General features: G+C 39.6%; 1 protein-coding gene across 3 annotated transcripts in view; it reads right to left on the bottom strand.

Annotated features, from left to right (window-relative positions):
• The window catches only part of LOC309686440 (transcription elongation factor A protein 1), a 50,870-nt gene that overhangs the window by 12,239 nt on the left and 16,027 nt on the right, over nt 1–22,604 (bottom strand). For 2 of the 3 annotated variants that reach the window (XM_082499133.1, XM_082499132.1), the window contains exons 1-3: nt 16,678–16,848; nt 9,683–9,745; nt 4,693–4,798 (exon numbers count right to left, since the gene is read on the bottom strand). In XM_082499133.1, the coding sequence (XP_082355259.1) occupies nt 4,693–4,798; nt 9,683–9,745; nt 16,678–16,746 (238 nt within the window). In that variant the 5' untranslated portion in view covers nt 16,747–16,848. Of the gene's footprint in view, nt 1–4,692; nt 4,799–9,682; nt 9,746–16,677; nt 16,849–22,604 lie in introns of those variants that run through there. The other variant, XM_082499136.1, reaches the window with a different exon arrangement.

The following is a 22,604-nucleotide window of genomic DNA, read 5'->3' on the forward strand; positions in this document are numbered from 1 at the left end:
TCATTAATTTAACAATGACCCTCATGTTCAGTAATCCTTTAGGCCCCATTTTCCAGACCCTGATAAAAATAATCTTGGGATGCACAAGCAGCTACACTCGTCAGCAATTCCTCTGCAAGATGTAGTAAGACATGAAGGGTAAGATCAGAGTAGCTTCTTCCTAGTAGTAGCATAGGGAGGAATATTATCTAAAATCTATAATGAAACAAAAGTATGAACTGTTTGCCATTTTAAAAGATTTTTTTTTATCCTAAGTGACAAAAGAGCGTGACACTAACTACTTTGCTATACATGTTTTTTCTCCTATACAGTATGATGTCATTTGCATCATGTGTTATTATCTCTCCATTGATACTCCTCACAAATTATAGACCTACTAACTATACATGGAACAGTTCCAAATATACATTTGACAGAAGGTAATTTCCGCAGCTCATACTTGATGTGGAAATGAAACTACTGAAATTAATTTTGCACTTGATTCTACTCAATATCTTATAAAGACATGTACTCTTCTTATTAATAGTAAACAATACTCTTAAACACTATTAAACTGAAATTTAGGAATTTGCTTTGTCAATTGCAATTTTTTTTTAGCAAAGCCAGTAGGTTAGTAGATATTCTTGAACAACTTTACCTCATGATAGCATTAACATACCTGTAAGAGAGTCCTAGACTGTACCAGCTTGCTCCAGTGGAATCGAACTCGGGTTCGAAATAATAAAGGATTGCATGAACAAAGTGATCTGAGTAAAACACTCCTGTGAAGTCTGGCTGATGTTATCTTCTCTTGACAACATTAAGCACTTAAACATTCTTTTAAAATAAAATTACTCAGGCATGCACCTTTTTTTGAAACAGGCATTTCAAAATGCTCACGGTCCCATTTTCAGTTTTTATTACTGGCAATAGATGATCACACTTGCAGTTAACGTCAAGATTATTGTCCAATCATTCTGCATTTCCAGTTCAGTACACGAACGTACTGGAGTTAAGCTTACTTAGTTAGAGGTCTGGACATTGTTCTTACTGTATACTCTTACTAGAGTTCAGTAAGTAATTATTTGCGATGGGGCATGTTATATTCCTTAAAGATTTTTTTTGTTGTTTTTTAACATAAATGAACACTCCTCCTAACCTAAATGGATATGCACAGATTCATTATCTGCATACTGTGCTCTATATACTCAGCTACTTGGCAAAAAAATCATTATTTGCAAATCTCGTGTTATAACTGAACAGTATTTTATTCTGAGAGCAGAATTTGCTTCCTTATGTAAATTGTGACCAACTCAGCTGTGTGGTTTAGCGTTCTTACAGCAACATCTAAGAGCAATCTTCCACTGTAGTTCACTCAGCGAGTCACTTCAGACAAGGCTTGCAAGCCCTCTGCTGGGCAGCTTCAACCCTCCCCCCCCCCCCCCGCCCCCCAAAAAACATTGGTAACCTGGCATGGCTCTGGTAAAGCCACAAACATCTGGTGATTCACAACCTTACTTTGTTTTCTTCTCATGTTTCCCACGCATTCTTAAAACTTAAGTTCTGATAGCATTGAACTTAAACAGTACATGCAGCCTGAACAGTCAAAAATTCTTGCCTAAATTCAAAATGTCATTTATAAAAATAACTCACAAAGACTTCAGATCTCTGAGTACAATGCTTGGTACGATTAACAGCTGTCCGCTTCTGTTGCCATCTTTGATCCATACCATTTTACATGCACTATAAACAGCATAATCGAAACTGATTTCTCAAGCAGCTCAACATACGGTATTTCGTATTCTTCCGAGAAAGTCAAAACTAATGACAAAACAGAATAAGAGCACTTTGTAAGATTCCCACCCATACTTCACGCAGCCCAGATACCCTATCTTCCACCCTTATGAGATTTTAAGTTCTAATGAATTACTGAGCAGTGAAACAAGAGGTGAAATATTTGCCCTACTATGCTTTACTATAAGGTCCATGTTACAATGGAGAATTTAACTACAGAAGTTTTCAGGAATAATTTGATTTTAGATGCACAACCACAACTATACTTGACCTGTCACAATAATGGACAAGCAAAAATTAGAACATAAACAAAGGTCATATACTCATTGCCTCAAGAAGAAAGTATTCAGTTCTGATTAATGTCAAATATTTACTATTTACTTTCCAGTTCCTTACATTTTTTACTTCACCTGATGCAAGCAGCCTTAGGTAGAGCCTCCCAACTGTCTTAAAACAATCTGAATGTAGCAAGCCATCAAAAGGGGGAAGGTCCGCCTCACCCCAGCTGTATGTTACTGCTGCAATCCCTGTGCACGAAACAGCAACTGCAAACAGGCTGAACCAAAAAGATCTGATACAATTGAATCTTAAGCCAGAAAAAAGGAACGGAACAATTAGTTTCCAACTGGTCAGTTCCCATCTGTGGTCTCCTGGATAGCCACTGGAGCACTAGTTGTAGCACAGGAGGAAGCAAGGAGGCATTTGTGCAGAAGGGAAGCCAGGACCACCCTTTTCAGCAGCAGCCTACACTCAGATTGACCTGCCATGACCATCAGGTACCACCTACAGCATGAACGCCTTCCGGTACAAACAATACTCCCTGTGTTTCGCAATGTTTGAACACTTACAGATCAGTCAGCTATAAGTAATAATATATTAAGACAAGTCTGACTGACTTAAGATATTGTATTAAAAAAAATGAGACAGAAGACTATTTTTACAGTCTCGACAAATAAAAAGCAATTTGTTTGCTCAAAGGACAGCAATAAGCAGGTTAGCTCCCCCTGCAAAAAAAGCAGTCTCAGAGGGCACTCCCAAAAGTTGAGAATTCTGCAGGAAAAAAGAGTATTTCCTCTACTTTGTTACCTAAACTAAGTATCAAAAACGTGAACTTTAGAGAAAAAAAAACAAAACACCAAAACCAAAACTTTGATAGGGCCTTTTTTTTTTTTAAACTTAGATTAATACATTGAGAGCTAAGTCACTCACTCCAGCTGTTGCTTTTAGAAGTCTTTATAGTAACTCAAGTTAATACACAAGCCCATTTCTTCATTTATGTATCTTACCAGTTTTATGCACCTGATAGAATACAGTTGGACTTCAAATTCTAAGTGGAAATTTAAACATAAGAAGTACATAATTTTCACTATTTACCAGTAAACTCTGATCAGATCCTTTATAAAGTATGCATTTAATTTATAATAAAAGCCATTATCATGATTTAAGAAGTATTTGTTGGCATATCTAGTATCATCTAAATTTCATTACTAAAACTAACCTGATTAGTATTACCTAACTTTTTAAAGGTAAGTTAAAAAAATATGTCTGCTGTAGAGGTTGTTGCTTCTTACTAGAATACAGAAGTTGAAAGTTGTAACAAATTATCCATTTCTACATACATATACTGTCAGACAGACACAAAGTCATTTCTACAAGACAGTAATAAACTATCTGATAAAATACTTCATAAGGATGTTGTAGAGAGGTGGGGGCTGACCTGTTCTCCCTGGTGACAAGTGATAGGATGAGAGGAAAAGGGTTCAAGTTATGTCAGGGGAGGTTTAGACTGGATATTAGGGAACACTTTTTCACTGAAAGGGTTATTAAACATTGGAATAGGCTGCCCAGGGAGGTGGTGGATTCACCATCCCTGGAGGTGTTTAAAAAAAGGGTAGATGTGGTACTTAGGGACATGGTTTAGAAGTGTTTTTTGTCAGGGTAGGTTAATGGTTGGACTTGATGATCTTAAAGGTCCCTTCCAACCTCAGCAATTCTATGATTCTACGATAAAAATTAGGCTGACTTCAAATGGCAGGGGACTCTAACACCTTCCTAGTATTTAGCACATTTTTCTAGACAGAATGTCAAATATTTAAATAGTAGAAAATAACGTAAACCATTTTCTATTTCAAAATTTTAAGCTTCCTAAATTGTAGTTTACCTAAAATTAGATACAAAGAAACAAAATAGAGTACAGCATACCCTATGAACAAAAATACCTGAATGGTTTGAGATTTTAGTGTTTTCAAATGCATTAAAATTAAGTACTACAAAATACCCTTCAATAAAATCCTGCTAACAGAAAGGTTTCATTCACTGCATTCATTGCTTTAAGGGAAATTAAACAGAAAGTATTAACTCACTAATTAATAAGTTGTTTAAAACTATGAAGGTTTTAGAAAGTGCAGATCTATTTCTCACTACCTGTAAGTTCTAACAGATTTTCAACGTAAATTTTTTTTACTGTTTCTTTTTCTCTTCATGGATCACTTTATAACAAAACTTCAAAGCCTCCACACTCTCATATGATATTCTGCACAAGTTCTTCAGAGTACCTCTTATATTTGACAAAGGAAATAGCCAAGAACAGGTTCGTTAGTGCTTAGTACTGCAGAACTGTCACTCTAGCTCAACAGCAGGCAACAAGACTTCAGAAATGAGTCATGTCACAGAAGCTGGCTTCCTACTGCTCGTCAGCCCCAATAAAAATACATTAACTTTTTCTCTGAATACACTTTCACAGTAATGCACTGGTGATAGTCAAAAGAGTAAAAACCAACCACATCAGTGCAGAAAGTTTCAATACTTACACAGGAGCTCAAATACATCTAAAGCAAGGCAGTCTCAAGGACTTGCATCAAGACTGCAGACAGTTAAAACATGCAAGAGTGTGTGGGGGGGAATTTTCTGTCGCCATACCTAACAGTTTCTTCCAAGACTTAATAAGAGATTTTGCTAAAGATGTAACTTCTTCATCTGTGCTTTGCTTGCGTATCGCATTCACTGACATTCCAATTCTGGTAGACTGCAAAAGAAATAAAAATATACATGATAAAAGGCAACATGTAGACAATTTAACAAGTAAACATATATAAAGTTGTACTTTGACATAATTTTTTTTAAAGTATTTTTCCCTTGTTTTTGTGGGCTTCTTTCTTTTTAAGACTATCAGGATTAAATGCTGCAAGCCTTTACAAAACTTACTTTAACAACATAGACATTTTAAAAAGAAATACAACAGTATACATCTGTCTCCATCGCAGAAGTTTCGGGGGGAGGGTGGAACGATGGACAGGAGGGTTAAGGGGAGTCAATCAGAAGATTTTTGCTCCCAAACCTTTTCAAAAAGCTTTGCAGAACTACTTACATAAAGTAAGTACAACATCCAAAACATCTAACATGAAAATCTTATATACATATTAATGTTACATAAAATTTTTAGCAACAGTTCTAGCCTCAAAACCTTATTTTTCTGTGAAGCAATGACTGTATGTTTTGGCATGATCAGAAGCTTGCCAACTGCTTCAATAACTTCATACTCTTAGAATTCCCATTTAGTGGCTGTAGAAGAAGCTGCAATATCAGTTGGGAGAGACCACGTTTTAGGTTCTTAATAATTTTGACAACACTGAGATTCTTTAAAATCTTAAGCACAAGAGGGTTCTGCTCTTACACAGAAACAGTAAGACTAGTCTACCCCTCTCAAAGGCCAAGATAGTGACAAGCTTTAAACCTTTGGCACTACTGCCACCTATCGAATGAAGAAGAGATTAATTTACAATCCACTCGTGGAAGACGACAGAAATCTAGCTCAACAGCAACAAAAGTTTCATTTTAGAAGACTACCGTGTTAATCTAACAAGTACAACATTTCCACACTTTTAGGTTTACAAGAGGAGATAAGCATTTAAAAATACAAGTAAGTATTTTATTATCATTTCATACTTTGATTGATGACTAAATTTTTTAAATTGTTTTCAAGAGGCTCGGTTTTGTTGCATTTACTATTTACAGGACTCAGTAAATACAATTCATTCTACTTACTTTTGCAGTACGTCATCATAAATTTCCTTCTCCTTTAAAAGAAAATTTAAATCTTTGTGGCTCACTAAAAATGGGAATTATTTGTTCCTGTAAAGTACTCCTTACAACACACACAACGCTTTTTGGGGCACCATGGATGTGCCAAATGACGGAAAATGTACTGAAATATTCCGTAGCTATTTCAGCAAAGGAAACACATCAAATAGCCTCAGGTCTGAGCATCAACTCTAAACATGTATTTTGGATTAAAGAAAACATATGGTTACTCACCTGTAACTAAAGTGTTTCAAGATGGATTCTGCTCACTCAGACTAACAGTCTTGACATGTTAAACACATACTCTGGACATTATGTTCAGACAGTAAAGAATAACTAGTGCTTGGAAAACCATAAAATACTCATCATAACTGAATGAGAAAAATGTATCTACAAAAAAAAAATAATCCTCCACTGATAACTGGGTACAACCATGGCCAACTCTCATCAGCAAAAAGGAAAGACACCAACTTACAGGCTTATTTAGGTAAGTGAAACTCAAAAACTCAAGTAAAACTCAAAATTAATTGGATAAATTATTTTCTTTGTCTGATCACACCAAAGAAACAGATTACGGTAACTATCTAAACTGCTGGCTTTCTTGAGGCAGGACATAAACACAGTTTTTGCTTTTAGAGAGCACCTGATCTGGCCTTGCCTCAAGAGAGGGAAAGGAATGATCAACCAATTTATTTGCCCGCAAACTGACAAAGGTAATCACAAGATCAGTGTTATATTCTCAAAATAACTGTGCTTTAATGATGAACCGTCAGCCTTTGAAATTTCCTCAGTCTTCCAGCCTAAGAAGCTGTTCTTGTGAGACCCACTTCAAGTGGAAAACATCGGTATTTTTGCCTAGCCCAGTGTAACCTGTGGAATTGCTGTCTCTCTGTGCTAGTTTGTAAGTGTGGAGGTATATGAAAACCTTCCTCAGCCTGTCCAAAATGCATTCTTAATGGATCATTCTTCCCCACTTCAAATTCTAGAGCCCTTTTCATCTGCCTTCTGAGAGTAAAGAGGCTCAGAGACAGCGCAAGACAGCTGTTTTCACCCCTGAAGCTTTCAAGCTGTAGGCCAAGCAGCCTTCGGTCGGGGTGAGCAACAGCTGGCGTGAGTAACCTATGACTGAGCCCAAAATAAAGCATACGGTGGCAGCTACTCTTCTCTAAGCCAGACAAAATGAGACAATGTAAGGAACAGAGTTGGGGAAGAAAAGCAACCACTGAAGCAAGCAGAGGTGTTAACAACTTTAAATTGTAAGTGAGTATGAGGACAGAGTGCTGGTGAGCACCCAGACAAAAGCAGAGCCAAATTAAGCCCTGAAGAACAACCGCCTCCAGGTTCCCAGGTCTCCCCGGCTCACCAGTGAACTGGCAGGAAGTCATGAACGAGGACTGTCCATCACAGCCTAGTTTTGCATGCATGTGCACAAGTACCAGTAAAACCTGTTTGTTAAAATAAAGACCGTCTGCCTCCCTCACTGCTTAGCTGTGCCCTACCCACAATTAGCACCAGTGACATGATGCCTTTAATACTGTGCGGCTGCTAAACAGATTTGCAATTCTGACCACCGGATCAGTCACGTGTGAGGAAGGCGACTGGCTCCCTGCCTAGCTGAGCAAGGATCAGCTTGCTTACATAAACCTCGTTAGATATGACACAGTCGTATTATTGTCTGTAACTACTTCGGCTTTCCGTGACAAAAACCAGGCGAGAAAGACACGAGACACAAGCACAAGTCCAGACTACTGATGCGTACCTTCCTGTTCCACATACCTGTAAATTGTTCAGAGGACCTCGCCAACTCAGACTGACAGCAACAGTCATGTTACAGGAAAAATCGTCACTTCTCTTACTACACAGGAATAACGAAACTCGGATCAGCTAGCAGTGCTTTTCTCAATGCAGACAGTTTTCAAAACTGCTTAAAAATGGGTGTGGAAGTATGCTTTTCACTTGCGTCCTGCGTTTCGTCTGTTCAAAAACATTCAATAGATATCTCCATCTACACAGAGGAAGTCAGTGCTCCCACTTTCTCATGATCATCACCCTTCTTGACATTAGCACACTAATGAGCCACTACCAGAGCAATGCATATGATCACTTCGCATTTCAACTGTTACTCTGTGTCCTCTGTTCCTTAAGCAAATCTGGGAGACTAACAGAAAATTTACAGCAGACTTTACATATCCATAAAACTCTCAACAGAAATAACGTAAATTTGAGCTTAAACATGTTGCTAAATGAAATCCTACATGGCGGAACTGTTTTGAATACAGCTGTGGGCACTTAAAAAAGATTTCTTAACTAAGCTACAGTCAACCTACTGTGCAAGAGTACGCTAAAATACCTGATCTCTTTAGACCTACTGTAACACAGAGAAATCTTCGTTACAAACTTATATGGTGCCCACCCCAACACAGATTAAAAACAGTCTTTTACTGCAAATATTATTTCACTCTAAAACCAGGTACCTACCATATGGATGGGCATAAGTAAGCCGCTTTCAAGTGGGTTAGAAAACTGTCCAGAATTAATATGCAATCCTATATAAATTAAGTCAGGGTTACACAAGTACCCTAAAAGGCAGACAGTTGAACTTGTTTGTACTTAGCAAGATTAAGAATCCTCCTCTGTTCATAGCAGTTCTAAGGTTTTCATTGCAACTGAAAAAAGAGTATTTTCTACTTGTACATTCTTCAGATCCTCACGGTTCTGCGTAAAGCTTCTCCTTCTAGCCTCATTCTGCACACCAAGCAGAACAGGTTTGCATAGCAGAATTTACAGAATTTCCAGAGCACTTGCAGAGAGATTTTTCATTTCAAAGGCAAAAAAAAAAAACATTATTACACAAATGCTTTGTATTAAGACCTGCACAAAGGAACTGAAAAGAATCACGTTAACAGAGGGTTCTTCTGGGTTTTGTTGTTGTTTTGCGTAGGGCTTAAGGGTTTTGTTTTGTTTTTTTCAGTGGAGTTTTGTGTTTGTTCTTTTTTAAGGAAGGAGGTTGGACATAGGGGAGAAGGTTGCAGCGTCATATCAGCCATGCTCATTCATGCATGAAGATGACACTTCTAAATTCCTACCTTCTGTTACAAATAGTATTAGTAATATGGTACTAAGTACATTCTGTAAATATATAGGATGCATACATTAAGAATGGCATTGCCACTGACACATAAGATTTGAACATTATAGCTAATTCTGTATCTGTGACTATTAATTGTCTCTTAGAAAAAAAGCTACTTTTCAGTCTCTTCCAATTTAAGTAGCTACCACAGCAAATCAGGTCTTACATTTATCTCTGCCATTTGAAAATTTTCACAGAGAGGAAATATCTAGTTACTTTGGAACAGAAGTTGTTCAGTGATGACAAACTCTGAAATTGTCATGCAAATAAAGTTCACTGAGTTACATTGTGAGAGAATATATACATAATATATAAAATACTGTGTTAGAGATATCAGCTGTAATTGGGTGCATTCTCCTTCAGAAGGAAGGAAGCACATCACATCCGTGTTAGTAAGAAGTTAAGATTATATGTAAGGTAAGTTTATAAGCAGCTCTTCCCCTTTGTCCATGACAAAATTCATTATTTTCAAATTAAATAGAAAGATAAGCTTTAAGAGCTCACTACTGGAAGAAAACACTTAAGTGCCCTAAATCAGGGTGAAATAAGACTAGTTACTCTATAACAACATTGATTCCTCCAAGAAATTTCTACATAGGAATCTACTTTAATAGTGCAACCTTCTTCCAAATTTGCTGGCTTTACATTCACCATTATGGAGTTAATATTTGCAATGTAACAACAATAAGAAAACCATACCTGTAACAACTCAAGGGTCATGGGAATATTCTTAAGCTCCTTCAATAAATCAAGAGCTCCAGCCTGCAAAAAAGAAAGAAAAAAAGAATAGTAGCAATCAGGTACTTTAAATATAATATCAACAATATATTGTTATCTGCCTTCAAGATCAAGACTGGATTCAAGCCATCAGTTCCCAATTTATCCACAGAATAACTCTAAGATAAGGAATGTTCTGCTCCACAAACTCTAAGCATTAACAAGTCTTAACTCAGAAATCAAAGTGTTCACTCAAGGACTACAGAAGTTTTATCCCATATAATTCAAATGCTAGTTAAAGCATTCTGTCAATTACTACTTAACCAACACACATCCTCAAGAAAACAGCCTCAAGGGTACTTCACTTAACAGCATCAGAAACAAGCCAGACAGTCTACAGCAATTTTCAGTTCAGAACAACCTCACCTGTTTTAGCACAAGAACTTGGAGTTGAGAAGCTCTGCACAGCCATCAATAATGTGCATATATATATGCGCACATATAACTATATATATAAAACATATATAACCAACATTCTTAACTGTATTTGTATTTGTCTGGTAAAGCCAGAAAAGTTTACTGGTTTAAAAACTGTGATTAGATTACACTATTTTAGTAGACACAGCTACAGAAAAAGACACAGTTATAGAAAAAGACAACTTTGTGAGTGTGTCCACCAACAGATGCCCAAATAAAAAAAGCTGAGCAAGACTTGCTTTCAAGTCTTATTTTCAACTATTAATTTTAAATAGTAATTCAATGAAATACACAGATTAGGCTGCATAGATTAGTGCAGACAACGCTCTTCAGCCTATACCAGACTTGTCAAGCATCAACATGTTCCAGACCAGAAGCCAGAGCCCATCCTAATGTGCTGTAACATCTGAGCTAATGCAATTGTTTATTATTCAGCTGTTGTGGGTTTTTCTTTTAAGAAAAAAAAAATAATATAATGTGCATGTATATACACGCGTATATAACAATATATATAAAATGTATATAACCAACATTCTTAACTGTATTTGTGGTTGTGTGGTAAAGCCAGAAAAGTTTATTGGTTTAAAAACTGTGATCAGACACCTGATAAGACTCTAAGGAAAGGTTTAAACTAATACTGTGTAGGCAGCAACTTTCTAGATATAGGAGTTAACTTCAGAGATTGTACTGTTCGGCACTAATAAACTCTATACACAGCTACTCTGACTAACAATTCATTCCTTGGCAATGTTGGCTTTACTTTAAAAAAAGTTTTCATAAATGTGAGCTCCATAATTTACTTTAACCTCTACATCTCTGATGATTTACTGCCCCTACTTAAGCAAAGCTCTGCACCATCCACTTCCGACTGTCCACATGAGTTGCCAGACTATAGCAACCTCCTAAAGGTTGAGAGGTTTTGCTATTAATCAAGCGCGTCAAGCGCGTATGGTTCTGAACCTGTAAGCTATAAACAGCAAGAAGGCAACAGCCTTCGCATACAGGAGCTTGCTCTACTCAGGCTAAGCACATTACCTTCCTGCCCTTTTTTTTTTTTTTTTTAACTTCACAAGGTTTGGAAACAAACTCTACAGATTTTCCTATTTGCAGATATTTGGAATTTGATTCCTCTTTCCTTACCTCTCTCTCAGCTCATCATATTTTGTTTACTTCAATATGCATTGTGCTCATCTTTATTTTTAAATTCTCCCTAATCAACTTCTAATAGGACACCTGTTGCAATGAAACTCTTGTCATCTCCTGCTGCATCTGTAGGTCTTACAATTTAACCACTAAAGATAGCACATGAAATAACCAACAGGCTAAGAAAGATGAAAGTGGAACTTGCGTGTCACATCCAAACATGTACAGCTTTGGACGCATTCAAATGTCTGCTGCAACCTCTGTTTTCTAAACGCATCTGACACCAAAGAAGCCTTGCCCCATGATCCCACCTTACACAAACCCAATTCATTTATAAAACAAAAGTTTTACTATTTTGCCATCATAGCAAAAAGTCTTATTCATGATACACAAAACTTCCCCAATTTTAACCATAGAATTTTGGCAGCAATGATGCAAGACTGGGAAATGTCATGCTGTTTTCAGGTACTAAATTGAGTTAGCATACTAAACCATTTCTTTCTCTAAACAGCCATAAGCATGGTTTCTTCTGTGCTAACACAGACCCAAGTAAAGCAAGTCAACTGTCTTCACTACTACAAAGCAAAATCAAATTCAAGAAAATTTTCTTAGGCAAAACAAAATGAATGACAAAAGTCAATGTGCCATTTTCAAAAATACCATCCAATAACACTTACCTCCAAACCAATTATTAGCAAACTGTACATGATATGTGATTTCAAAATAAACACTGGTTATTGTAGTCTGTGATTTTAGCATAACAATGATACTGTAATGCAAAGTAGGAATTATAGCACACTCTTCACCTCTTAGAAATACAGTCTAATCAAAATTTCTTTGGCTCTGTATGGGGACTGAGACAAAAAAAGGGTTAAGTGTGGTAGAACTAATAGGGAGGAATAAGCAGCTGCAGAACTGTTTTGGCAGACAATGAAGTTGTGTGAAGCTACTCCCTAGATAAGGAGGTGCTGCTCACAGGGAAGAGAGATTCCCTTTTCGGTGGGAATGTGATCTTTTAGAGTACACAATGGTGTAAACAAGTAAAGTAGAAAATTACTGGCCTTGGTAGAAAAGTATATAAAGAGCATGCTTGCTTAATAAAGCCGATTGGGATTTTGATTTCGATCCTGCATATCAGAGTCTGTGTCTTTCAACCGCCACAAATGGTGACCCCGACGTGATGCTAAGGAAGAAGACGACTGGAAATAGTCATGGGGACGGAGCCCAGTAAAGCTGAAGACAGCGGGCAGAGCTGTTGACAGATCCAGATCATATTTAAGAAGACACCTGCAGTAGGTGAGCCACTGGGGACATGGGAGGGAAGTCTGGCCGTCCCAACAGCGATAGCTCTGCAAAATCTTTTTCCAATTGTAGATGTCAAAACAACTTTATTATTCTCAGTCTAAACATTTTCTAAAACTAGTAACTTGAAATTTAACAAACCATGCAACAAGTAAAAAAACTCAGGTACTCCCTACACAGAAGATGTTACCTACATTTCATGCTGTTTTCTGTATCAAATTACCAAAATTTCTAATGCACTAATGCCTTCTAAGCCTTCACTCCAATCAATTTTTTTACGTGTACCAAGAATTAGCTGCTTTAAAATTAAATTTATATTGAATTGAGTTTAACTAAGCAGTTTTTCACAACCACCTTTCTTAGCATAATGTGAAATGCTCTCTTTTCATCAAAACCACAGTGGAAGTCGCACAGTAAAACTTGTAATTCCTATTTTTCTAATGTAAGACTTCTCTGTTTAAAAAAATCCCATCCATTAAGAACATCATTATAAATCTTCTTTTAAAGGCATTTCTGTAACTTTATAGAAAATGAAAGGCAATGCCCCATTCCACTAGGCTGGTTGGCTTCCAGTTTACCTTGTTACTTGAAATAACAGAAGTCAGCTTCATACAGATTTAGTAGATTACTCCTCTCAGTTGATCAGATCATAACACCAGAATGATGTTCTATATATCGCTATGCTTCAGGCAATAGAAAATGGAAGACAGCGGAACTATCCAGTTACAATTCTGTTCTACTTAAGGGAACAAACATTTAGTAACATGGACAATTTTACATTTTCTTCTTTAAACTTACTCAGCAGTTCTTGATTTTTTTACTCCATGGGTGCAACCCTATTTTTCATACCTATTCATTACAGCAGCTTAATGAAAGAAAAGTGTACTTATGCACAATAAAAGCTACAAGGCACTACATGTGTTTTAATCCAATCACAGTTATTCTGAAGGTGGAGTAATACCTATTTCAGACATGCAACCAGTATTTGAAGTAACAGCAGAAATCTGTATCTCACAGTGTATTAAATACAACATTGCATTATTATTTCGTCCTTCAACATAAAAGACCTGCGTATATCACTTCACTAAAGTAGTTATAAAATCTGCACAGCTGCAATTAAATCCTTAGTCAAGGCAAATCACCAAGAGTCTGACTCAGGAAGGCTGTCTGCACGTCCTGCCTTTTCAACTGATCAAAAGAAATGCCAAACAGCACTTTGCCACCAGCCACAGAGTCACCTTTTGTATGAGATGAAGCATCTCTTGCCATCTGAGTCTTGACAACTTCAGAGTGAAAAGGTATCAAAGCTTTTTCTTTTTCCTTTTATTGATGGGTTTTATCAAACCTTTCTCACTCAAAGACATACACCAAACACCTTTTCTTGTTGAGTAAAAATGGAGAAATGAATACAAGAGGTTGTCAGGAGCATCATTATCCAGCAGGTACTTAAGTAAGAGTGCATTCCTCAATTCAGCTTCATCTTTGTGAGACAATGAAGTACCTCTTCATAGAAATGATCATAATAACTTCTCTAAAGTTTGCATTTCAACTGCAGGGCAGGATTAGGTAGGAAATCACACTGCACAATTAGAAAAGAAACATCTTACTAGACTAGTATGAAAAATACAGAGGCATCTTGAGTTAAAATAGTGATGTACTTCCTCTCCTAGCGTACAGCTAAGGGTTTTTATCACGGTATACACGCATGCTTTGGATAAACTGTCAGATCTCAACTACCAGCCACAGAGGCAGCTCAGGTCCTCAGACTTAAAAGGTTTTTGAGACAGCATCAAACTAACAACAGAGCCACTTGTGTGCGGTAACAAGCTGGAACCAACGAGTTCTGTTCCAACAAAGTACAAAAGCAAAACTGCTTCTGGTGCTGCACATGCTCTCACTCCTGGGACAGGGGTGAAGATAAAGACCCAGCCGCTGGCTCCAGCCTGGCACAGCTGTGCGCGCTTGCCTTTGGCCACATCAGACCTACACTGACCTCAGCAAAGACACTGCACCGCTCCCTAGAGCTTTGAACGTTAATTAGGTTACACACGCTAGAGTGTGAATACATGTCCCCAGCTGATGCTAGAAATTACATCCAAATTCCGACACCTCCCAGATCACAGAGAAATACACTGGGGTCACCAGGAGCATCTCTGGTACTGCTGCAGCGATGCTACCCAGCATCAAAAGTCCTTCCCATATTACTTGAGATTTGTCTTTTTTTTTTTTTGTCAGAAATCTTCCAAATAAAATTGAATTGACTGCATTTTGTCATTCTCATTACCATATTTAAAATTTCCACAGTCAGTATGTTTTCACACTTTCCACACCCCATAGGAAAGAGCCACTACTTCAATTTCAGAATCAGGGAAGTGAGACACTGAATACTTTTGTGCTGAAAAGCACAGGGTATAGAAATAAAGAGGGAGCAGAAAAAAATTAAGACAATAATCAAATGTTGGTTGTAAAAAATTCTTTCCATTAGACAAGGCTTCTGTCTCCCCACTGCATCATCAGAGAGCTAAAATGTATCTGAGCTAAAGCATATAATATTACCGAACGTCAAGGATTTTGAAACACAGCAAAGCATGGCCTGTGTGTACATGCAATTACTTTTTTTGGATTCTGAACCAAACAAATTTCATTAGTCTAATGCAATTAGTATTTCTATAAATATGCAAATCTTATTTAAAAATGTTATTTATAATTTCCATTATCTTAACAGAAAAAAAAATGTCGTCTATTAATTGAAATTCCACACTGCTCAGTTCTGAGCTATCACTAATATTGAGCATTTAATCCACTATTATAACATACAGAAAAGACGTTAACTTTATGTACTAAAATAGTAGCTTGCAGGAAGATTGCAGCAATCACAAATACACAAATTACAAGAGCATAAAAATGTGCCCACCAGATAAAGTAGTAAACAGAATTTACGATTTACTTGTATGCTATTTTATGTGTAACCATAACCAAGTATTTGGTTGTCGCTGCACACTCTGATTTTACTTATTTTGATGTTTTTGCAAGGATAGCATAGACGTGGCCTTGGGCAACCTGGTCTAGTGGGAGGTGTCCCTGCCTATGGCAAGGGGGTTGGAACTAGCTGATCTTCAAGGTCCTTTCCAACCTAAACCATTCTATGATTCTATGTTACATGAAAACGTTCTGTATTAAGGGCATACATGAGAATAACACTTGAAGTAAGCTAATGGAATCACGCCTAACTATATTTTAGATCCACTCTGATACAAAAGTTATTTCCTGAATTAATAAACTCAGTTAAAGCAATACTCATACATTGTTTCAGGTTTAAAAAAAAAAAAAATATATATATTTTTAAAAGTGCCTCCCATCCCCCATCTGCTTCAGAAGTGTGCCCACACAACTCTGGCCGCCCTGCCGAAGGAGAATTAGGGTTCTTCATTCATATTTTAGTTTGCCCATCCCGCATAAGCCTCCGGCTTTCACGCCTGAAAGCGAAAACAGCCCATCCAAAGGCGGCCGCCCCCGCAGGCATTCTCCTTTACGCGACCGGGCTCCCCTTCACATCCCGCTCTCCAGTCAGCCCCACATCGCGATTTTAATGAATGGGCAGCGGAGGGTAACACCGTTTGGAACCAGAGTCGGTGCCCGGGGGGGTGCAGGAACCTCCCCGCGGCTCCACGTTGAGGTGGAGCGGGGGGAGGCCCCGCTCGCTCCCCGCCGCCGGCCGGCAATGCGGAGGGCGGCCGGGGGCAAAGCCGCCGGGGAGGAGGGAGGGAGGACGGCCGGCCGCCTGTCAGGACAGAGACCGCCGTTCCCCCCCCACGCCCCCCCGCGCCGCAGCGGGCGGCGACTCCACGTCGGCGGGGCGGTGCGGGGGGAGCCACGGGGCGGCGAGGAAGGCGCCAGGGCCGCCAGGCAGCGGCGGGAGAAGCGGAGGCCGGTGAAGGGACCCGGGCGCCGCACGGCGGGAAGGGGGAAGGCCCCGGGCCCGCTCCAAGGAGGGACCGAGGAGCCGGCCGAGGCCTGCGGAGGCTCCCGTCCCGTCCCGTCCCGCCCCCGCTCACCGCGTTCTTCTTCTGCACCATCTTGTCCATCTTCTTGGCGATGCGGATGATCTCGTCCTCCGTGGTCATGGCTGCGGCGGCCCCGGCGGGGCGCGGCGTGTGGGAACTGAAGCCGACGGAGCAGAGCCCGCTCCCCTCGCCTCACCTCACCTCAGCTCCTCTCGGAGCGCGGGAAGCGGCCGGGGCGGCCGCCGAGCTCTGCGGGCAGGAGCGGAGCCTGAGGCCGCGGCGCAGCGCCCGGACCCAGCAGCCAGAGCGGCGGCGCCAGGCAGCGCGCGTCGAGCGCCGACGGCAGGAGCCAGGCAGCGCTGCGGAAGGCCGAGAGCAGCGGCGGGCGGGGTGGCGGGGGCGGCGGTCTCGCAAACCACCCCCTCCGAAAAACCCGACAGGAGCGCCGTGAAATGCTCCGAGCCCTTACGACGTCTCACCCTCCTCAGCATGGCTGCTAACGCGGGTCTGCGGGCGGCCAGGCACTGCCGGCCGGTCCGGGTGCGCCGTCCTGTCCGTCCGGCGCGGCGGGACGCGCGGCACCGTCAGCTCCGTCCCCGCGATCGAGCTTCGGCTCAGCTGTCAAAGGGTTCACAATTGCAGCAGAGGCTCGCTTTTGTTACCTTCACGTGGATCCCCTCTTCCCTGTAACTGAAAATGTGGGGTTTTGGTGTTTGGTTTTTTTTTTTTTTAGTCTATCCCTGGAGTTAACTTTGTAGCAAACGGAGTGAGGATTTCAAGGATTTCAATTTTAGAGTAAGTTCGGGATTTACAAGTTGAGAGTCGGTCCAACAGAGATGGAGGTAAACTTTTGCACTGGCCAAGTATCACACTGTAATGTGCTACAGTGCTTCCAAGTCTTAAAACTAGTCTAAATGTTGCATATGTTCCAGTCGGACATACCACATTTATGAAGTTTGACAAATTTATGTTATGTACCATCCATGAAATTCTGTTCATTAATTGCATTGTACGCCTTGTTACTGTGATTTGTTGTTGAAAAGAACAGCATTGTTGAACCATTTGTGCTGTAAAACAGAAGTTCAAGAAAGCAGTAAGCTTATCTGAAGGTTACAGAAAGATCGCACAAAGATTATCCCCTACTAAGATCCATGAGGGGGCTTATACGTGCTGCTCACATTTATTATTAGTAAGCAGTTTAATGCTGTGGATGCCAGAGCTGCAGATGCCAGAGCAAACTGAGGACTGTTAAAATATGTACATTTTGGAGATGAGGTAAGATGGTTATTTTCATTGAAACGACGCTCAAGCAAACGATGACAGCAAGAGCTGCCAGAGCACTTACGTCTCAGGCACTTTGTAGCAAGACTGTCTTGTGTTCCCAAGCCACATAGAGAGAATTGGGTTTCAGGCACTTCTGCATTGTGCTCAACGCACGCAATGGTCACAGCACCTGCCAGCTGAAAGGCCTGCACATCCACAGACAGATTAGGAGTTAAGATTATTTGGGAGCTAGCTAGGATCTTCGGACAGGCTAGATCTGGGCCACAAACTGGACAAACATACAGAAACTTTGCAGTTTTTCTGTTTGTTCTGCCCAAGGCAAAAATAACCAAAGGAATGATTTCTTAAGGAAAAGAATCTGTTTTCTTTCAAGGACAGATTTTGGGGAGAAAAAGAAAATAAAATACCAGTGCTCATCACAACGTTTAAGAGATCATGCCAGTTCAGGTTAAATTCCATTTTGCCTAGTTGCAGTAACCTAGTACCCGATAATAATCAACTCAAGTTAAATAAGATGATAACCTCAAATGAAATTTATCATCATTTTTCCCACAACCACATCGATAAAAGCAGTACACAGTGTGTTAGCAGTTGAGAGCTATTGGTACGCTATACCGGAAACAAGCTTGTACATGTTCTACGGTAGGAGCAAGTAAGGATAACTATCAGAAAACTAGAAATCTCAAGTCAGTCTGTATGGTTAAGTTTGAACATATTTAAGTTCTGGAATAAAGTCTCCCAGTATTAATTTATTTAAAGAATACAATTAAACACCTTCTTCATTGGAAATGCACGGAAAGAGTTAAAAAAATTCAGATGAAGTCTACTGACATCCAAAATGTATCAGGTGAGGAAACTGTAAATTAAATACCATATAGCACTTATAAAAGGCCTGCTGCAGGACCGCAAGGGGAAAGCAAATCACACTTGTTTAACATCTAGACGAATAAAAGTAGCATCAGAGTAATATTTCAGTAGGGAAATCAAAGACTAACCAGATGGTAATGCACCTCCTTTTTTGCAAATGGATGTATTAAAAGATAACAAAATACAGCTCACGTTATTTGTACTGTATGCTACCATATCAGAATTATACTCAATTAACGGAACCAGTATTAACCAGATTCTTTATATTAGCTGCTCTATCATCCTCAGGACAGCAATTCTTTATTGCAAAGAAATACACAGCACTCTCCATGGTTGTTCTCTTTTAGCTGGTTCTAAACCAAGCAGCCATGTACAGCATCAATTTGTTCTATAACACGCCACTATAAGTCCAAGAAACAGTAGGAAAGAGACCAAACAGAAATTAAACTATGCAACCTTTTCCTCTCTGTTTAGCTTCTTTCTCATAAATAAACACATTAGAAAGAAGAAATAACACACTGTCCTGGTTACAGCTGGGATAGAGTTATTGGTTTTTCTTTCTAGTAGCTACTGTGTTTTGGATGTAGTTTGAGAATAAAGTTGGTGATGCATTATTTTAGTAGTTGCTATAGTCAAGGACTTTTTCAGCTTCCCATAGAAGCTGAGAGGGAGCATAGCCAGGACAAACTGGCCAAAGGAATATTCCACACCATAGACACTGTGCCCAGTATACAAATGGGGGTTGGCCGTGAGGCAGGGATCTGGCATCGCTGCTCGGGACAGGCTGAGCAACTGATCATTGGGTGATGAGAGCAACTTGTGTTGCATCACTTAATTTTGTATATTCTTTTTACCCTCTTCCATTAGTGTTCTGTTAAACTGTCTTTATCTCAACCCTGGCGTTTTGGTTTTTTTTTCCTGCCCTCCTTTTCTCCCTACCCTACTGGCGGCAGGGTGGGGGGAGTGAACGAGCAGCTGCATGCTCCTAGTTGCTGGCTGGGGTTAAACCATGACACACATTATTTGTTGCATTACATTTACAGCATATTCTCACCATTCTTTTGCAACATTCTCTAGAAGGTATTGTACACCTGCTGCTGCAAAGAGCCCGCATCTGACTCACTAGAGCCTGTCATTTGCTGGACCGCAGGGCCTTCCACAATACTCAGACTTAATAGGCAGAGATGGCTCTCCTAAATGGGTGCACATATGAAACGTCGTAGATTTTCCCTAACTGGCCTCATTTGATATGTGACAGCATCTTGAGAAATTGGGGGGGGGGGGGGGGGGGGGAGGGGGGACGGAGGCAAACAATAGCACTCACAAAATTTGTAATGAAGGATCTCTGAACTCCGATTAAGGCACTTAAAATATTCCATTTTCAGGACTAACATTCTGTATGGAAAAAGCTCCTCTCATCAAGTGTTAACACAACTATGGAAAATATAAAATTCACAGCATTCCAAAAGGTTGTATGTAACCACATGCTATATCCATTATGCCTTTTCTCTTTATTCCAGCCCTCGGTGTAATGATGACTTAGGTCTACCAGAACAGAATTTCAATTGGTTTGAATCGGCCAACTGGTCCCCGACCTTCGCAGGAGAAAAGACAAGTCCAACTACAGATACACAAGGGGAGCTGTAGCAAATGGAAGTTCTGATTCTTCTTAATGGCAAAATTTTCCTCAAAAAAATTCTGCAACAGTAACATGCATCTTGATTAGTTGTTTCTATTGTTCTTCAACAGCTAGGGTTTTATTTCTTTCCTCGGACTAGCTCTAGATTATAGTGGTACAACCTGCAGTTGGACCAAGTATAATTTTGAAATTCTGGCATTTGCAGTATGTTAAGTTCATTTTCAAGCTGTCTTCACTTTTTTTCAACTTAGAAGTGGTAACCGGAAGCAGTTAAACATGAAAAATAAAAAATATTTAAGAAAATGTTTGGGGGTTTTTTAAGGTCATATTATTAGACTGTCACTTAGATAAGCCATGTTCTATGTTCTGGGGCAACCTCTACTTATATTTTGTACATAAACTGAAAATATTAAAGCCTTTTAAAGATTTCCCCCCAATAATTTTAAATATATAGCTAGCAAATGATTTCATGTAGAAGCTAATTTAAGAGTTTGCTTGTATTCACAACCAGGGAACATTCAAACTCCAACTTTTAGAGTCCATCTGCTCCATCTGTTAAAGCAGACAAGTAGACTTTTAAAAAAAGAACCTTGAACAACCTCTGAGGGAAGTCTACCTTCTCCATACAGAGAAGCTAAACCTCCCAATCAGAAGCCTGAAGCAAAGTTGACTACACCTCAGCAAACTGGCTACTAGTTCTAAGTTTTACAAGTTGTGTAGAGAAAAAGGAGGCAAGGAATTGCTCTTTTCTAGTAACTGGAACTCAGAGAAAACCATTATCTACTGATTCACTTTGTGGATGTCCATTAAATTATACAAGTACTTTGTTTAAGTCAGCTTTAATCAGCTATGTCAAAGGCACTTGTTTCACTCAGAGACAATTAATAAAACTTGTTATCCCATAGGCAAACAGTGGTAAAATGAGAGCAGCAAGCAATGAAAAGAAAAAGAAAAAAAAAAAAGGAATAAAATAATCTGTTCTACAGTTATTATTCTTCAAAGAATCCCATTTCCAAGTTAACCAACAGACATGCTGAAAACTTACTGAGAGTCACCTTCTTCATTTACACCAGTGGTCTCATATTGTATTTGATAAAGTTTAAAACAATAGTGCATTGTAATTTTTTACTATGCTAATTCTAGGCAACATTTCTCCTCACAGTTATCTCCTCAGGGGCGCCAGGGCTGAAAGTAAATAGAAACTGAAGAGGACTCAAAAAGTTTTTCCTAAAATATAAACTGACAAATTACTCTGTATAGTATTGCATCTTTATTGTTACTAGGTAGTCTTATAACCTTAAGTTGCCACAATACATTCACAGACAGCACTGTATCCGATGTGCATTTCCACTGATTCGTGAACTTCCTATCTGTACTCCACACTGACTTTTAGACTTCACAGTCTCTGGAGACAAGCAGCCTTTTAGTTGCTTTAAACTGCTTGAGGGGCAAGATCTAAGTTTACTACATGTACACCCCATTCCCTCTCAAGTTCCTTCAGCATCTCTTCCCAGATGATCTCTGGAGTGCCCCACACTACGCATACGACTGACCATACTCAAATATTACAGTTAACCTAAAGAGCACATTTAACCCAGCATGAAAACTGCTTCTTTAACAAATATGTTAAGTGATATGTATACTAAACCTAATATACCTTCAAAGGCTTCCCAACACTGCAGAACCCCCAGAGAAAGGTATAGCAGTACAGAGTGAGAAGACTTTGTCTCTTTAGTATCCTAGAATAAGGCTACTAGAAAATATTTTAATTTCACAGAATCACAGAATCACAGAATTATCAGAGTTGGAAGGGACCTCTAGAGATCATCTAGTCCAACTCTCCTGCTAAAGCAGGATTGCCTAGAGCACATTACTCAGGACTGCATCCAGGCGGGTCTTGAAAATCTCCAGGGAAGGGGACTCCACAACCTCCCTGGGCAGCCTGTGCCAGTGCTCTGTCACCCTCACCGTAAAGAACTGTTTCCGTGTATTTGAACGGAACTTCCTGTGTTCTAACTTGTGCCCATTGCCCCTCGTCCTGTCACTTGGAACCAATGAAAAGAGCCTGGCTCCATCCTCCTTCAACCCACCCTTTAGATACTTGTATGCCATAATAAGGTCTCCCCTCAGCCTTCTCTTCTCCAGGCTAAAGAGTCCCAGCTCTCTCAGCCTTTCCTCGTAAGGGAGG

This window comes from Vanellus vanellus, assembly GCF_965231255.1.
Source record: "Vanellus vanellus genome assembly, chromosome: 2".
NCBI classification, from domain to species: domain Eukaryota; kingdom Metazoa; phylum Chordata; class Aves; order Charadriiformes; family Charadriidae; genus Vanellus; species Vanellus vanellus.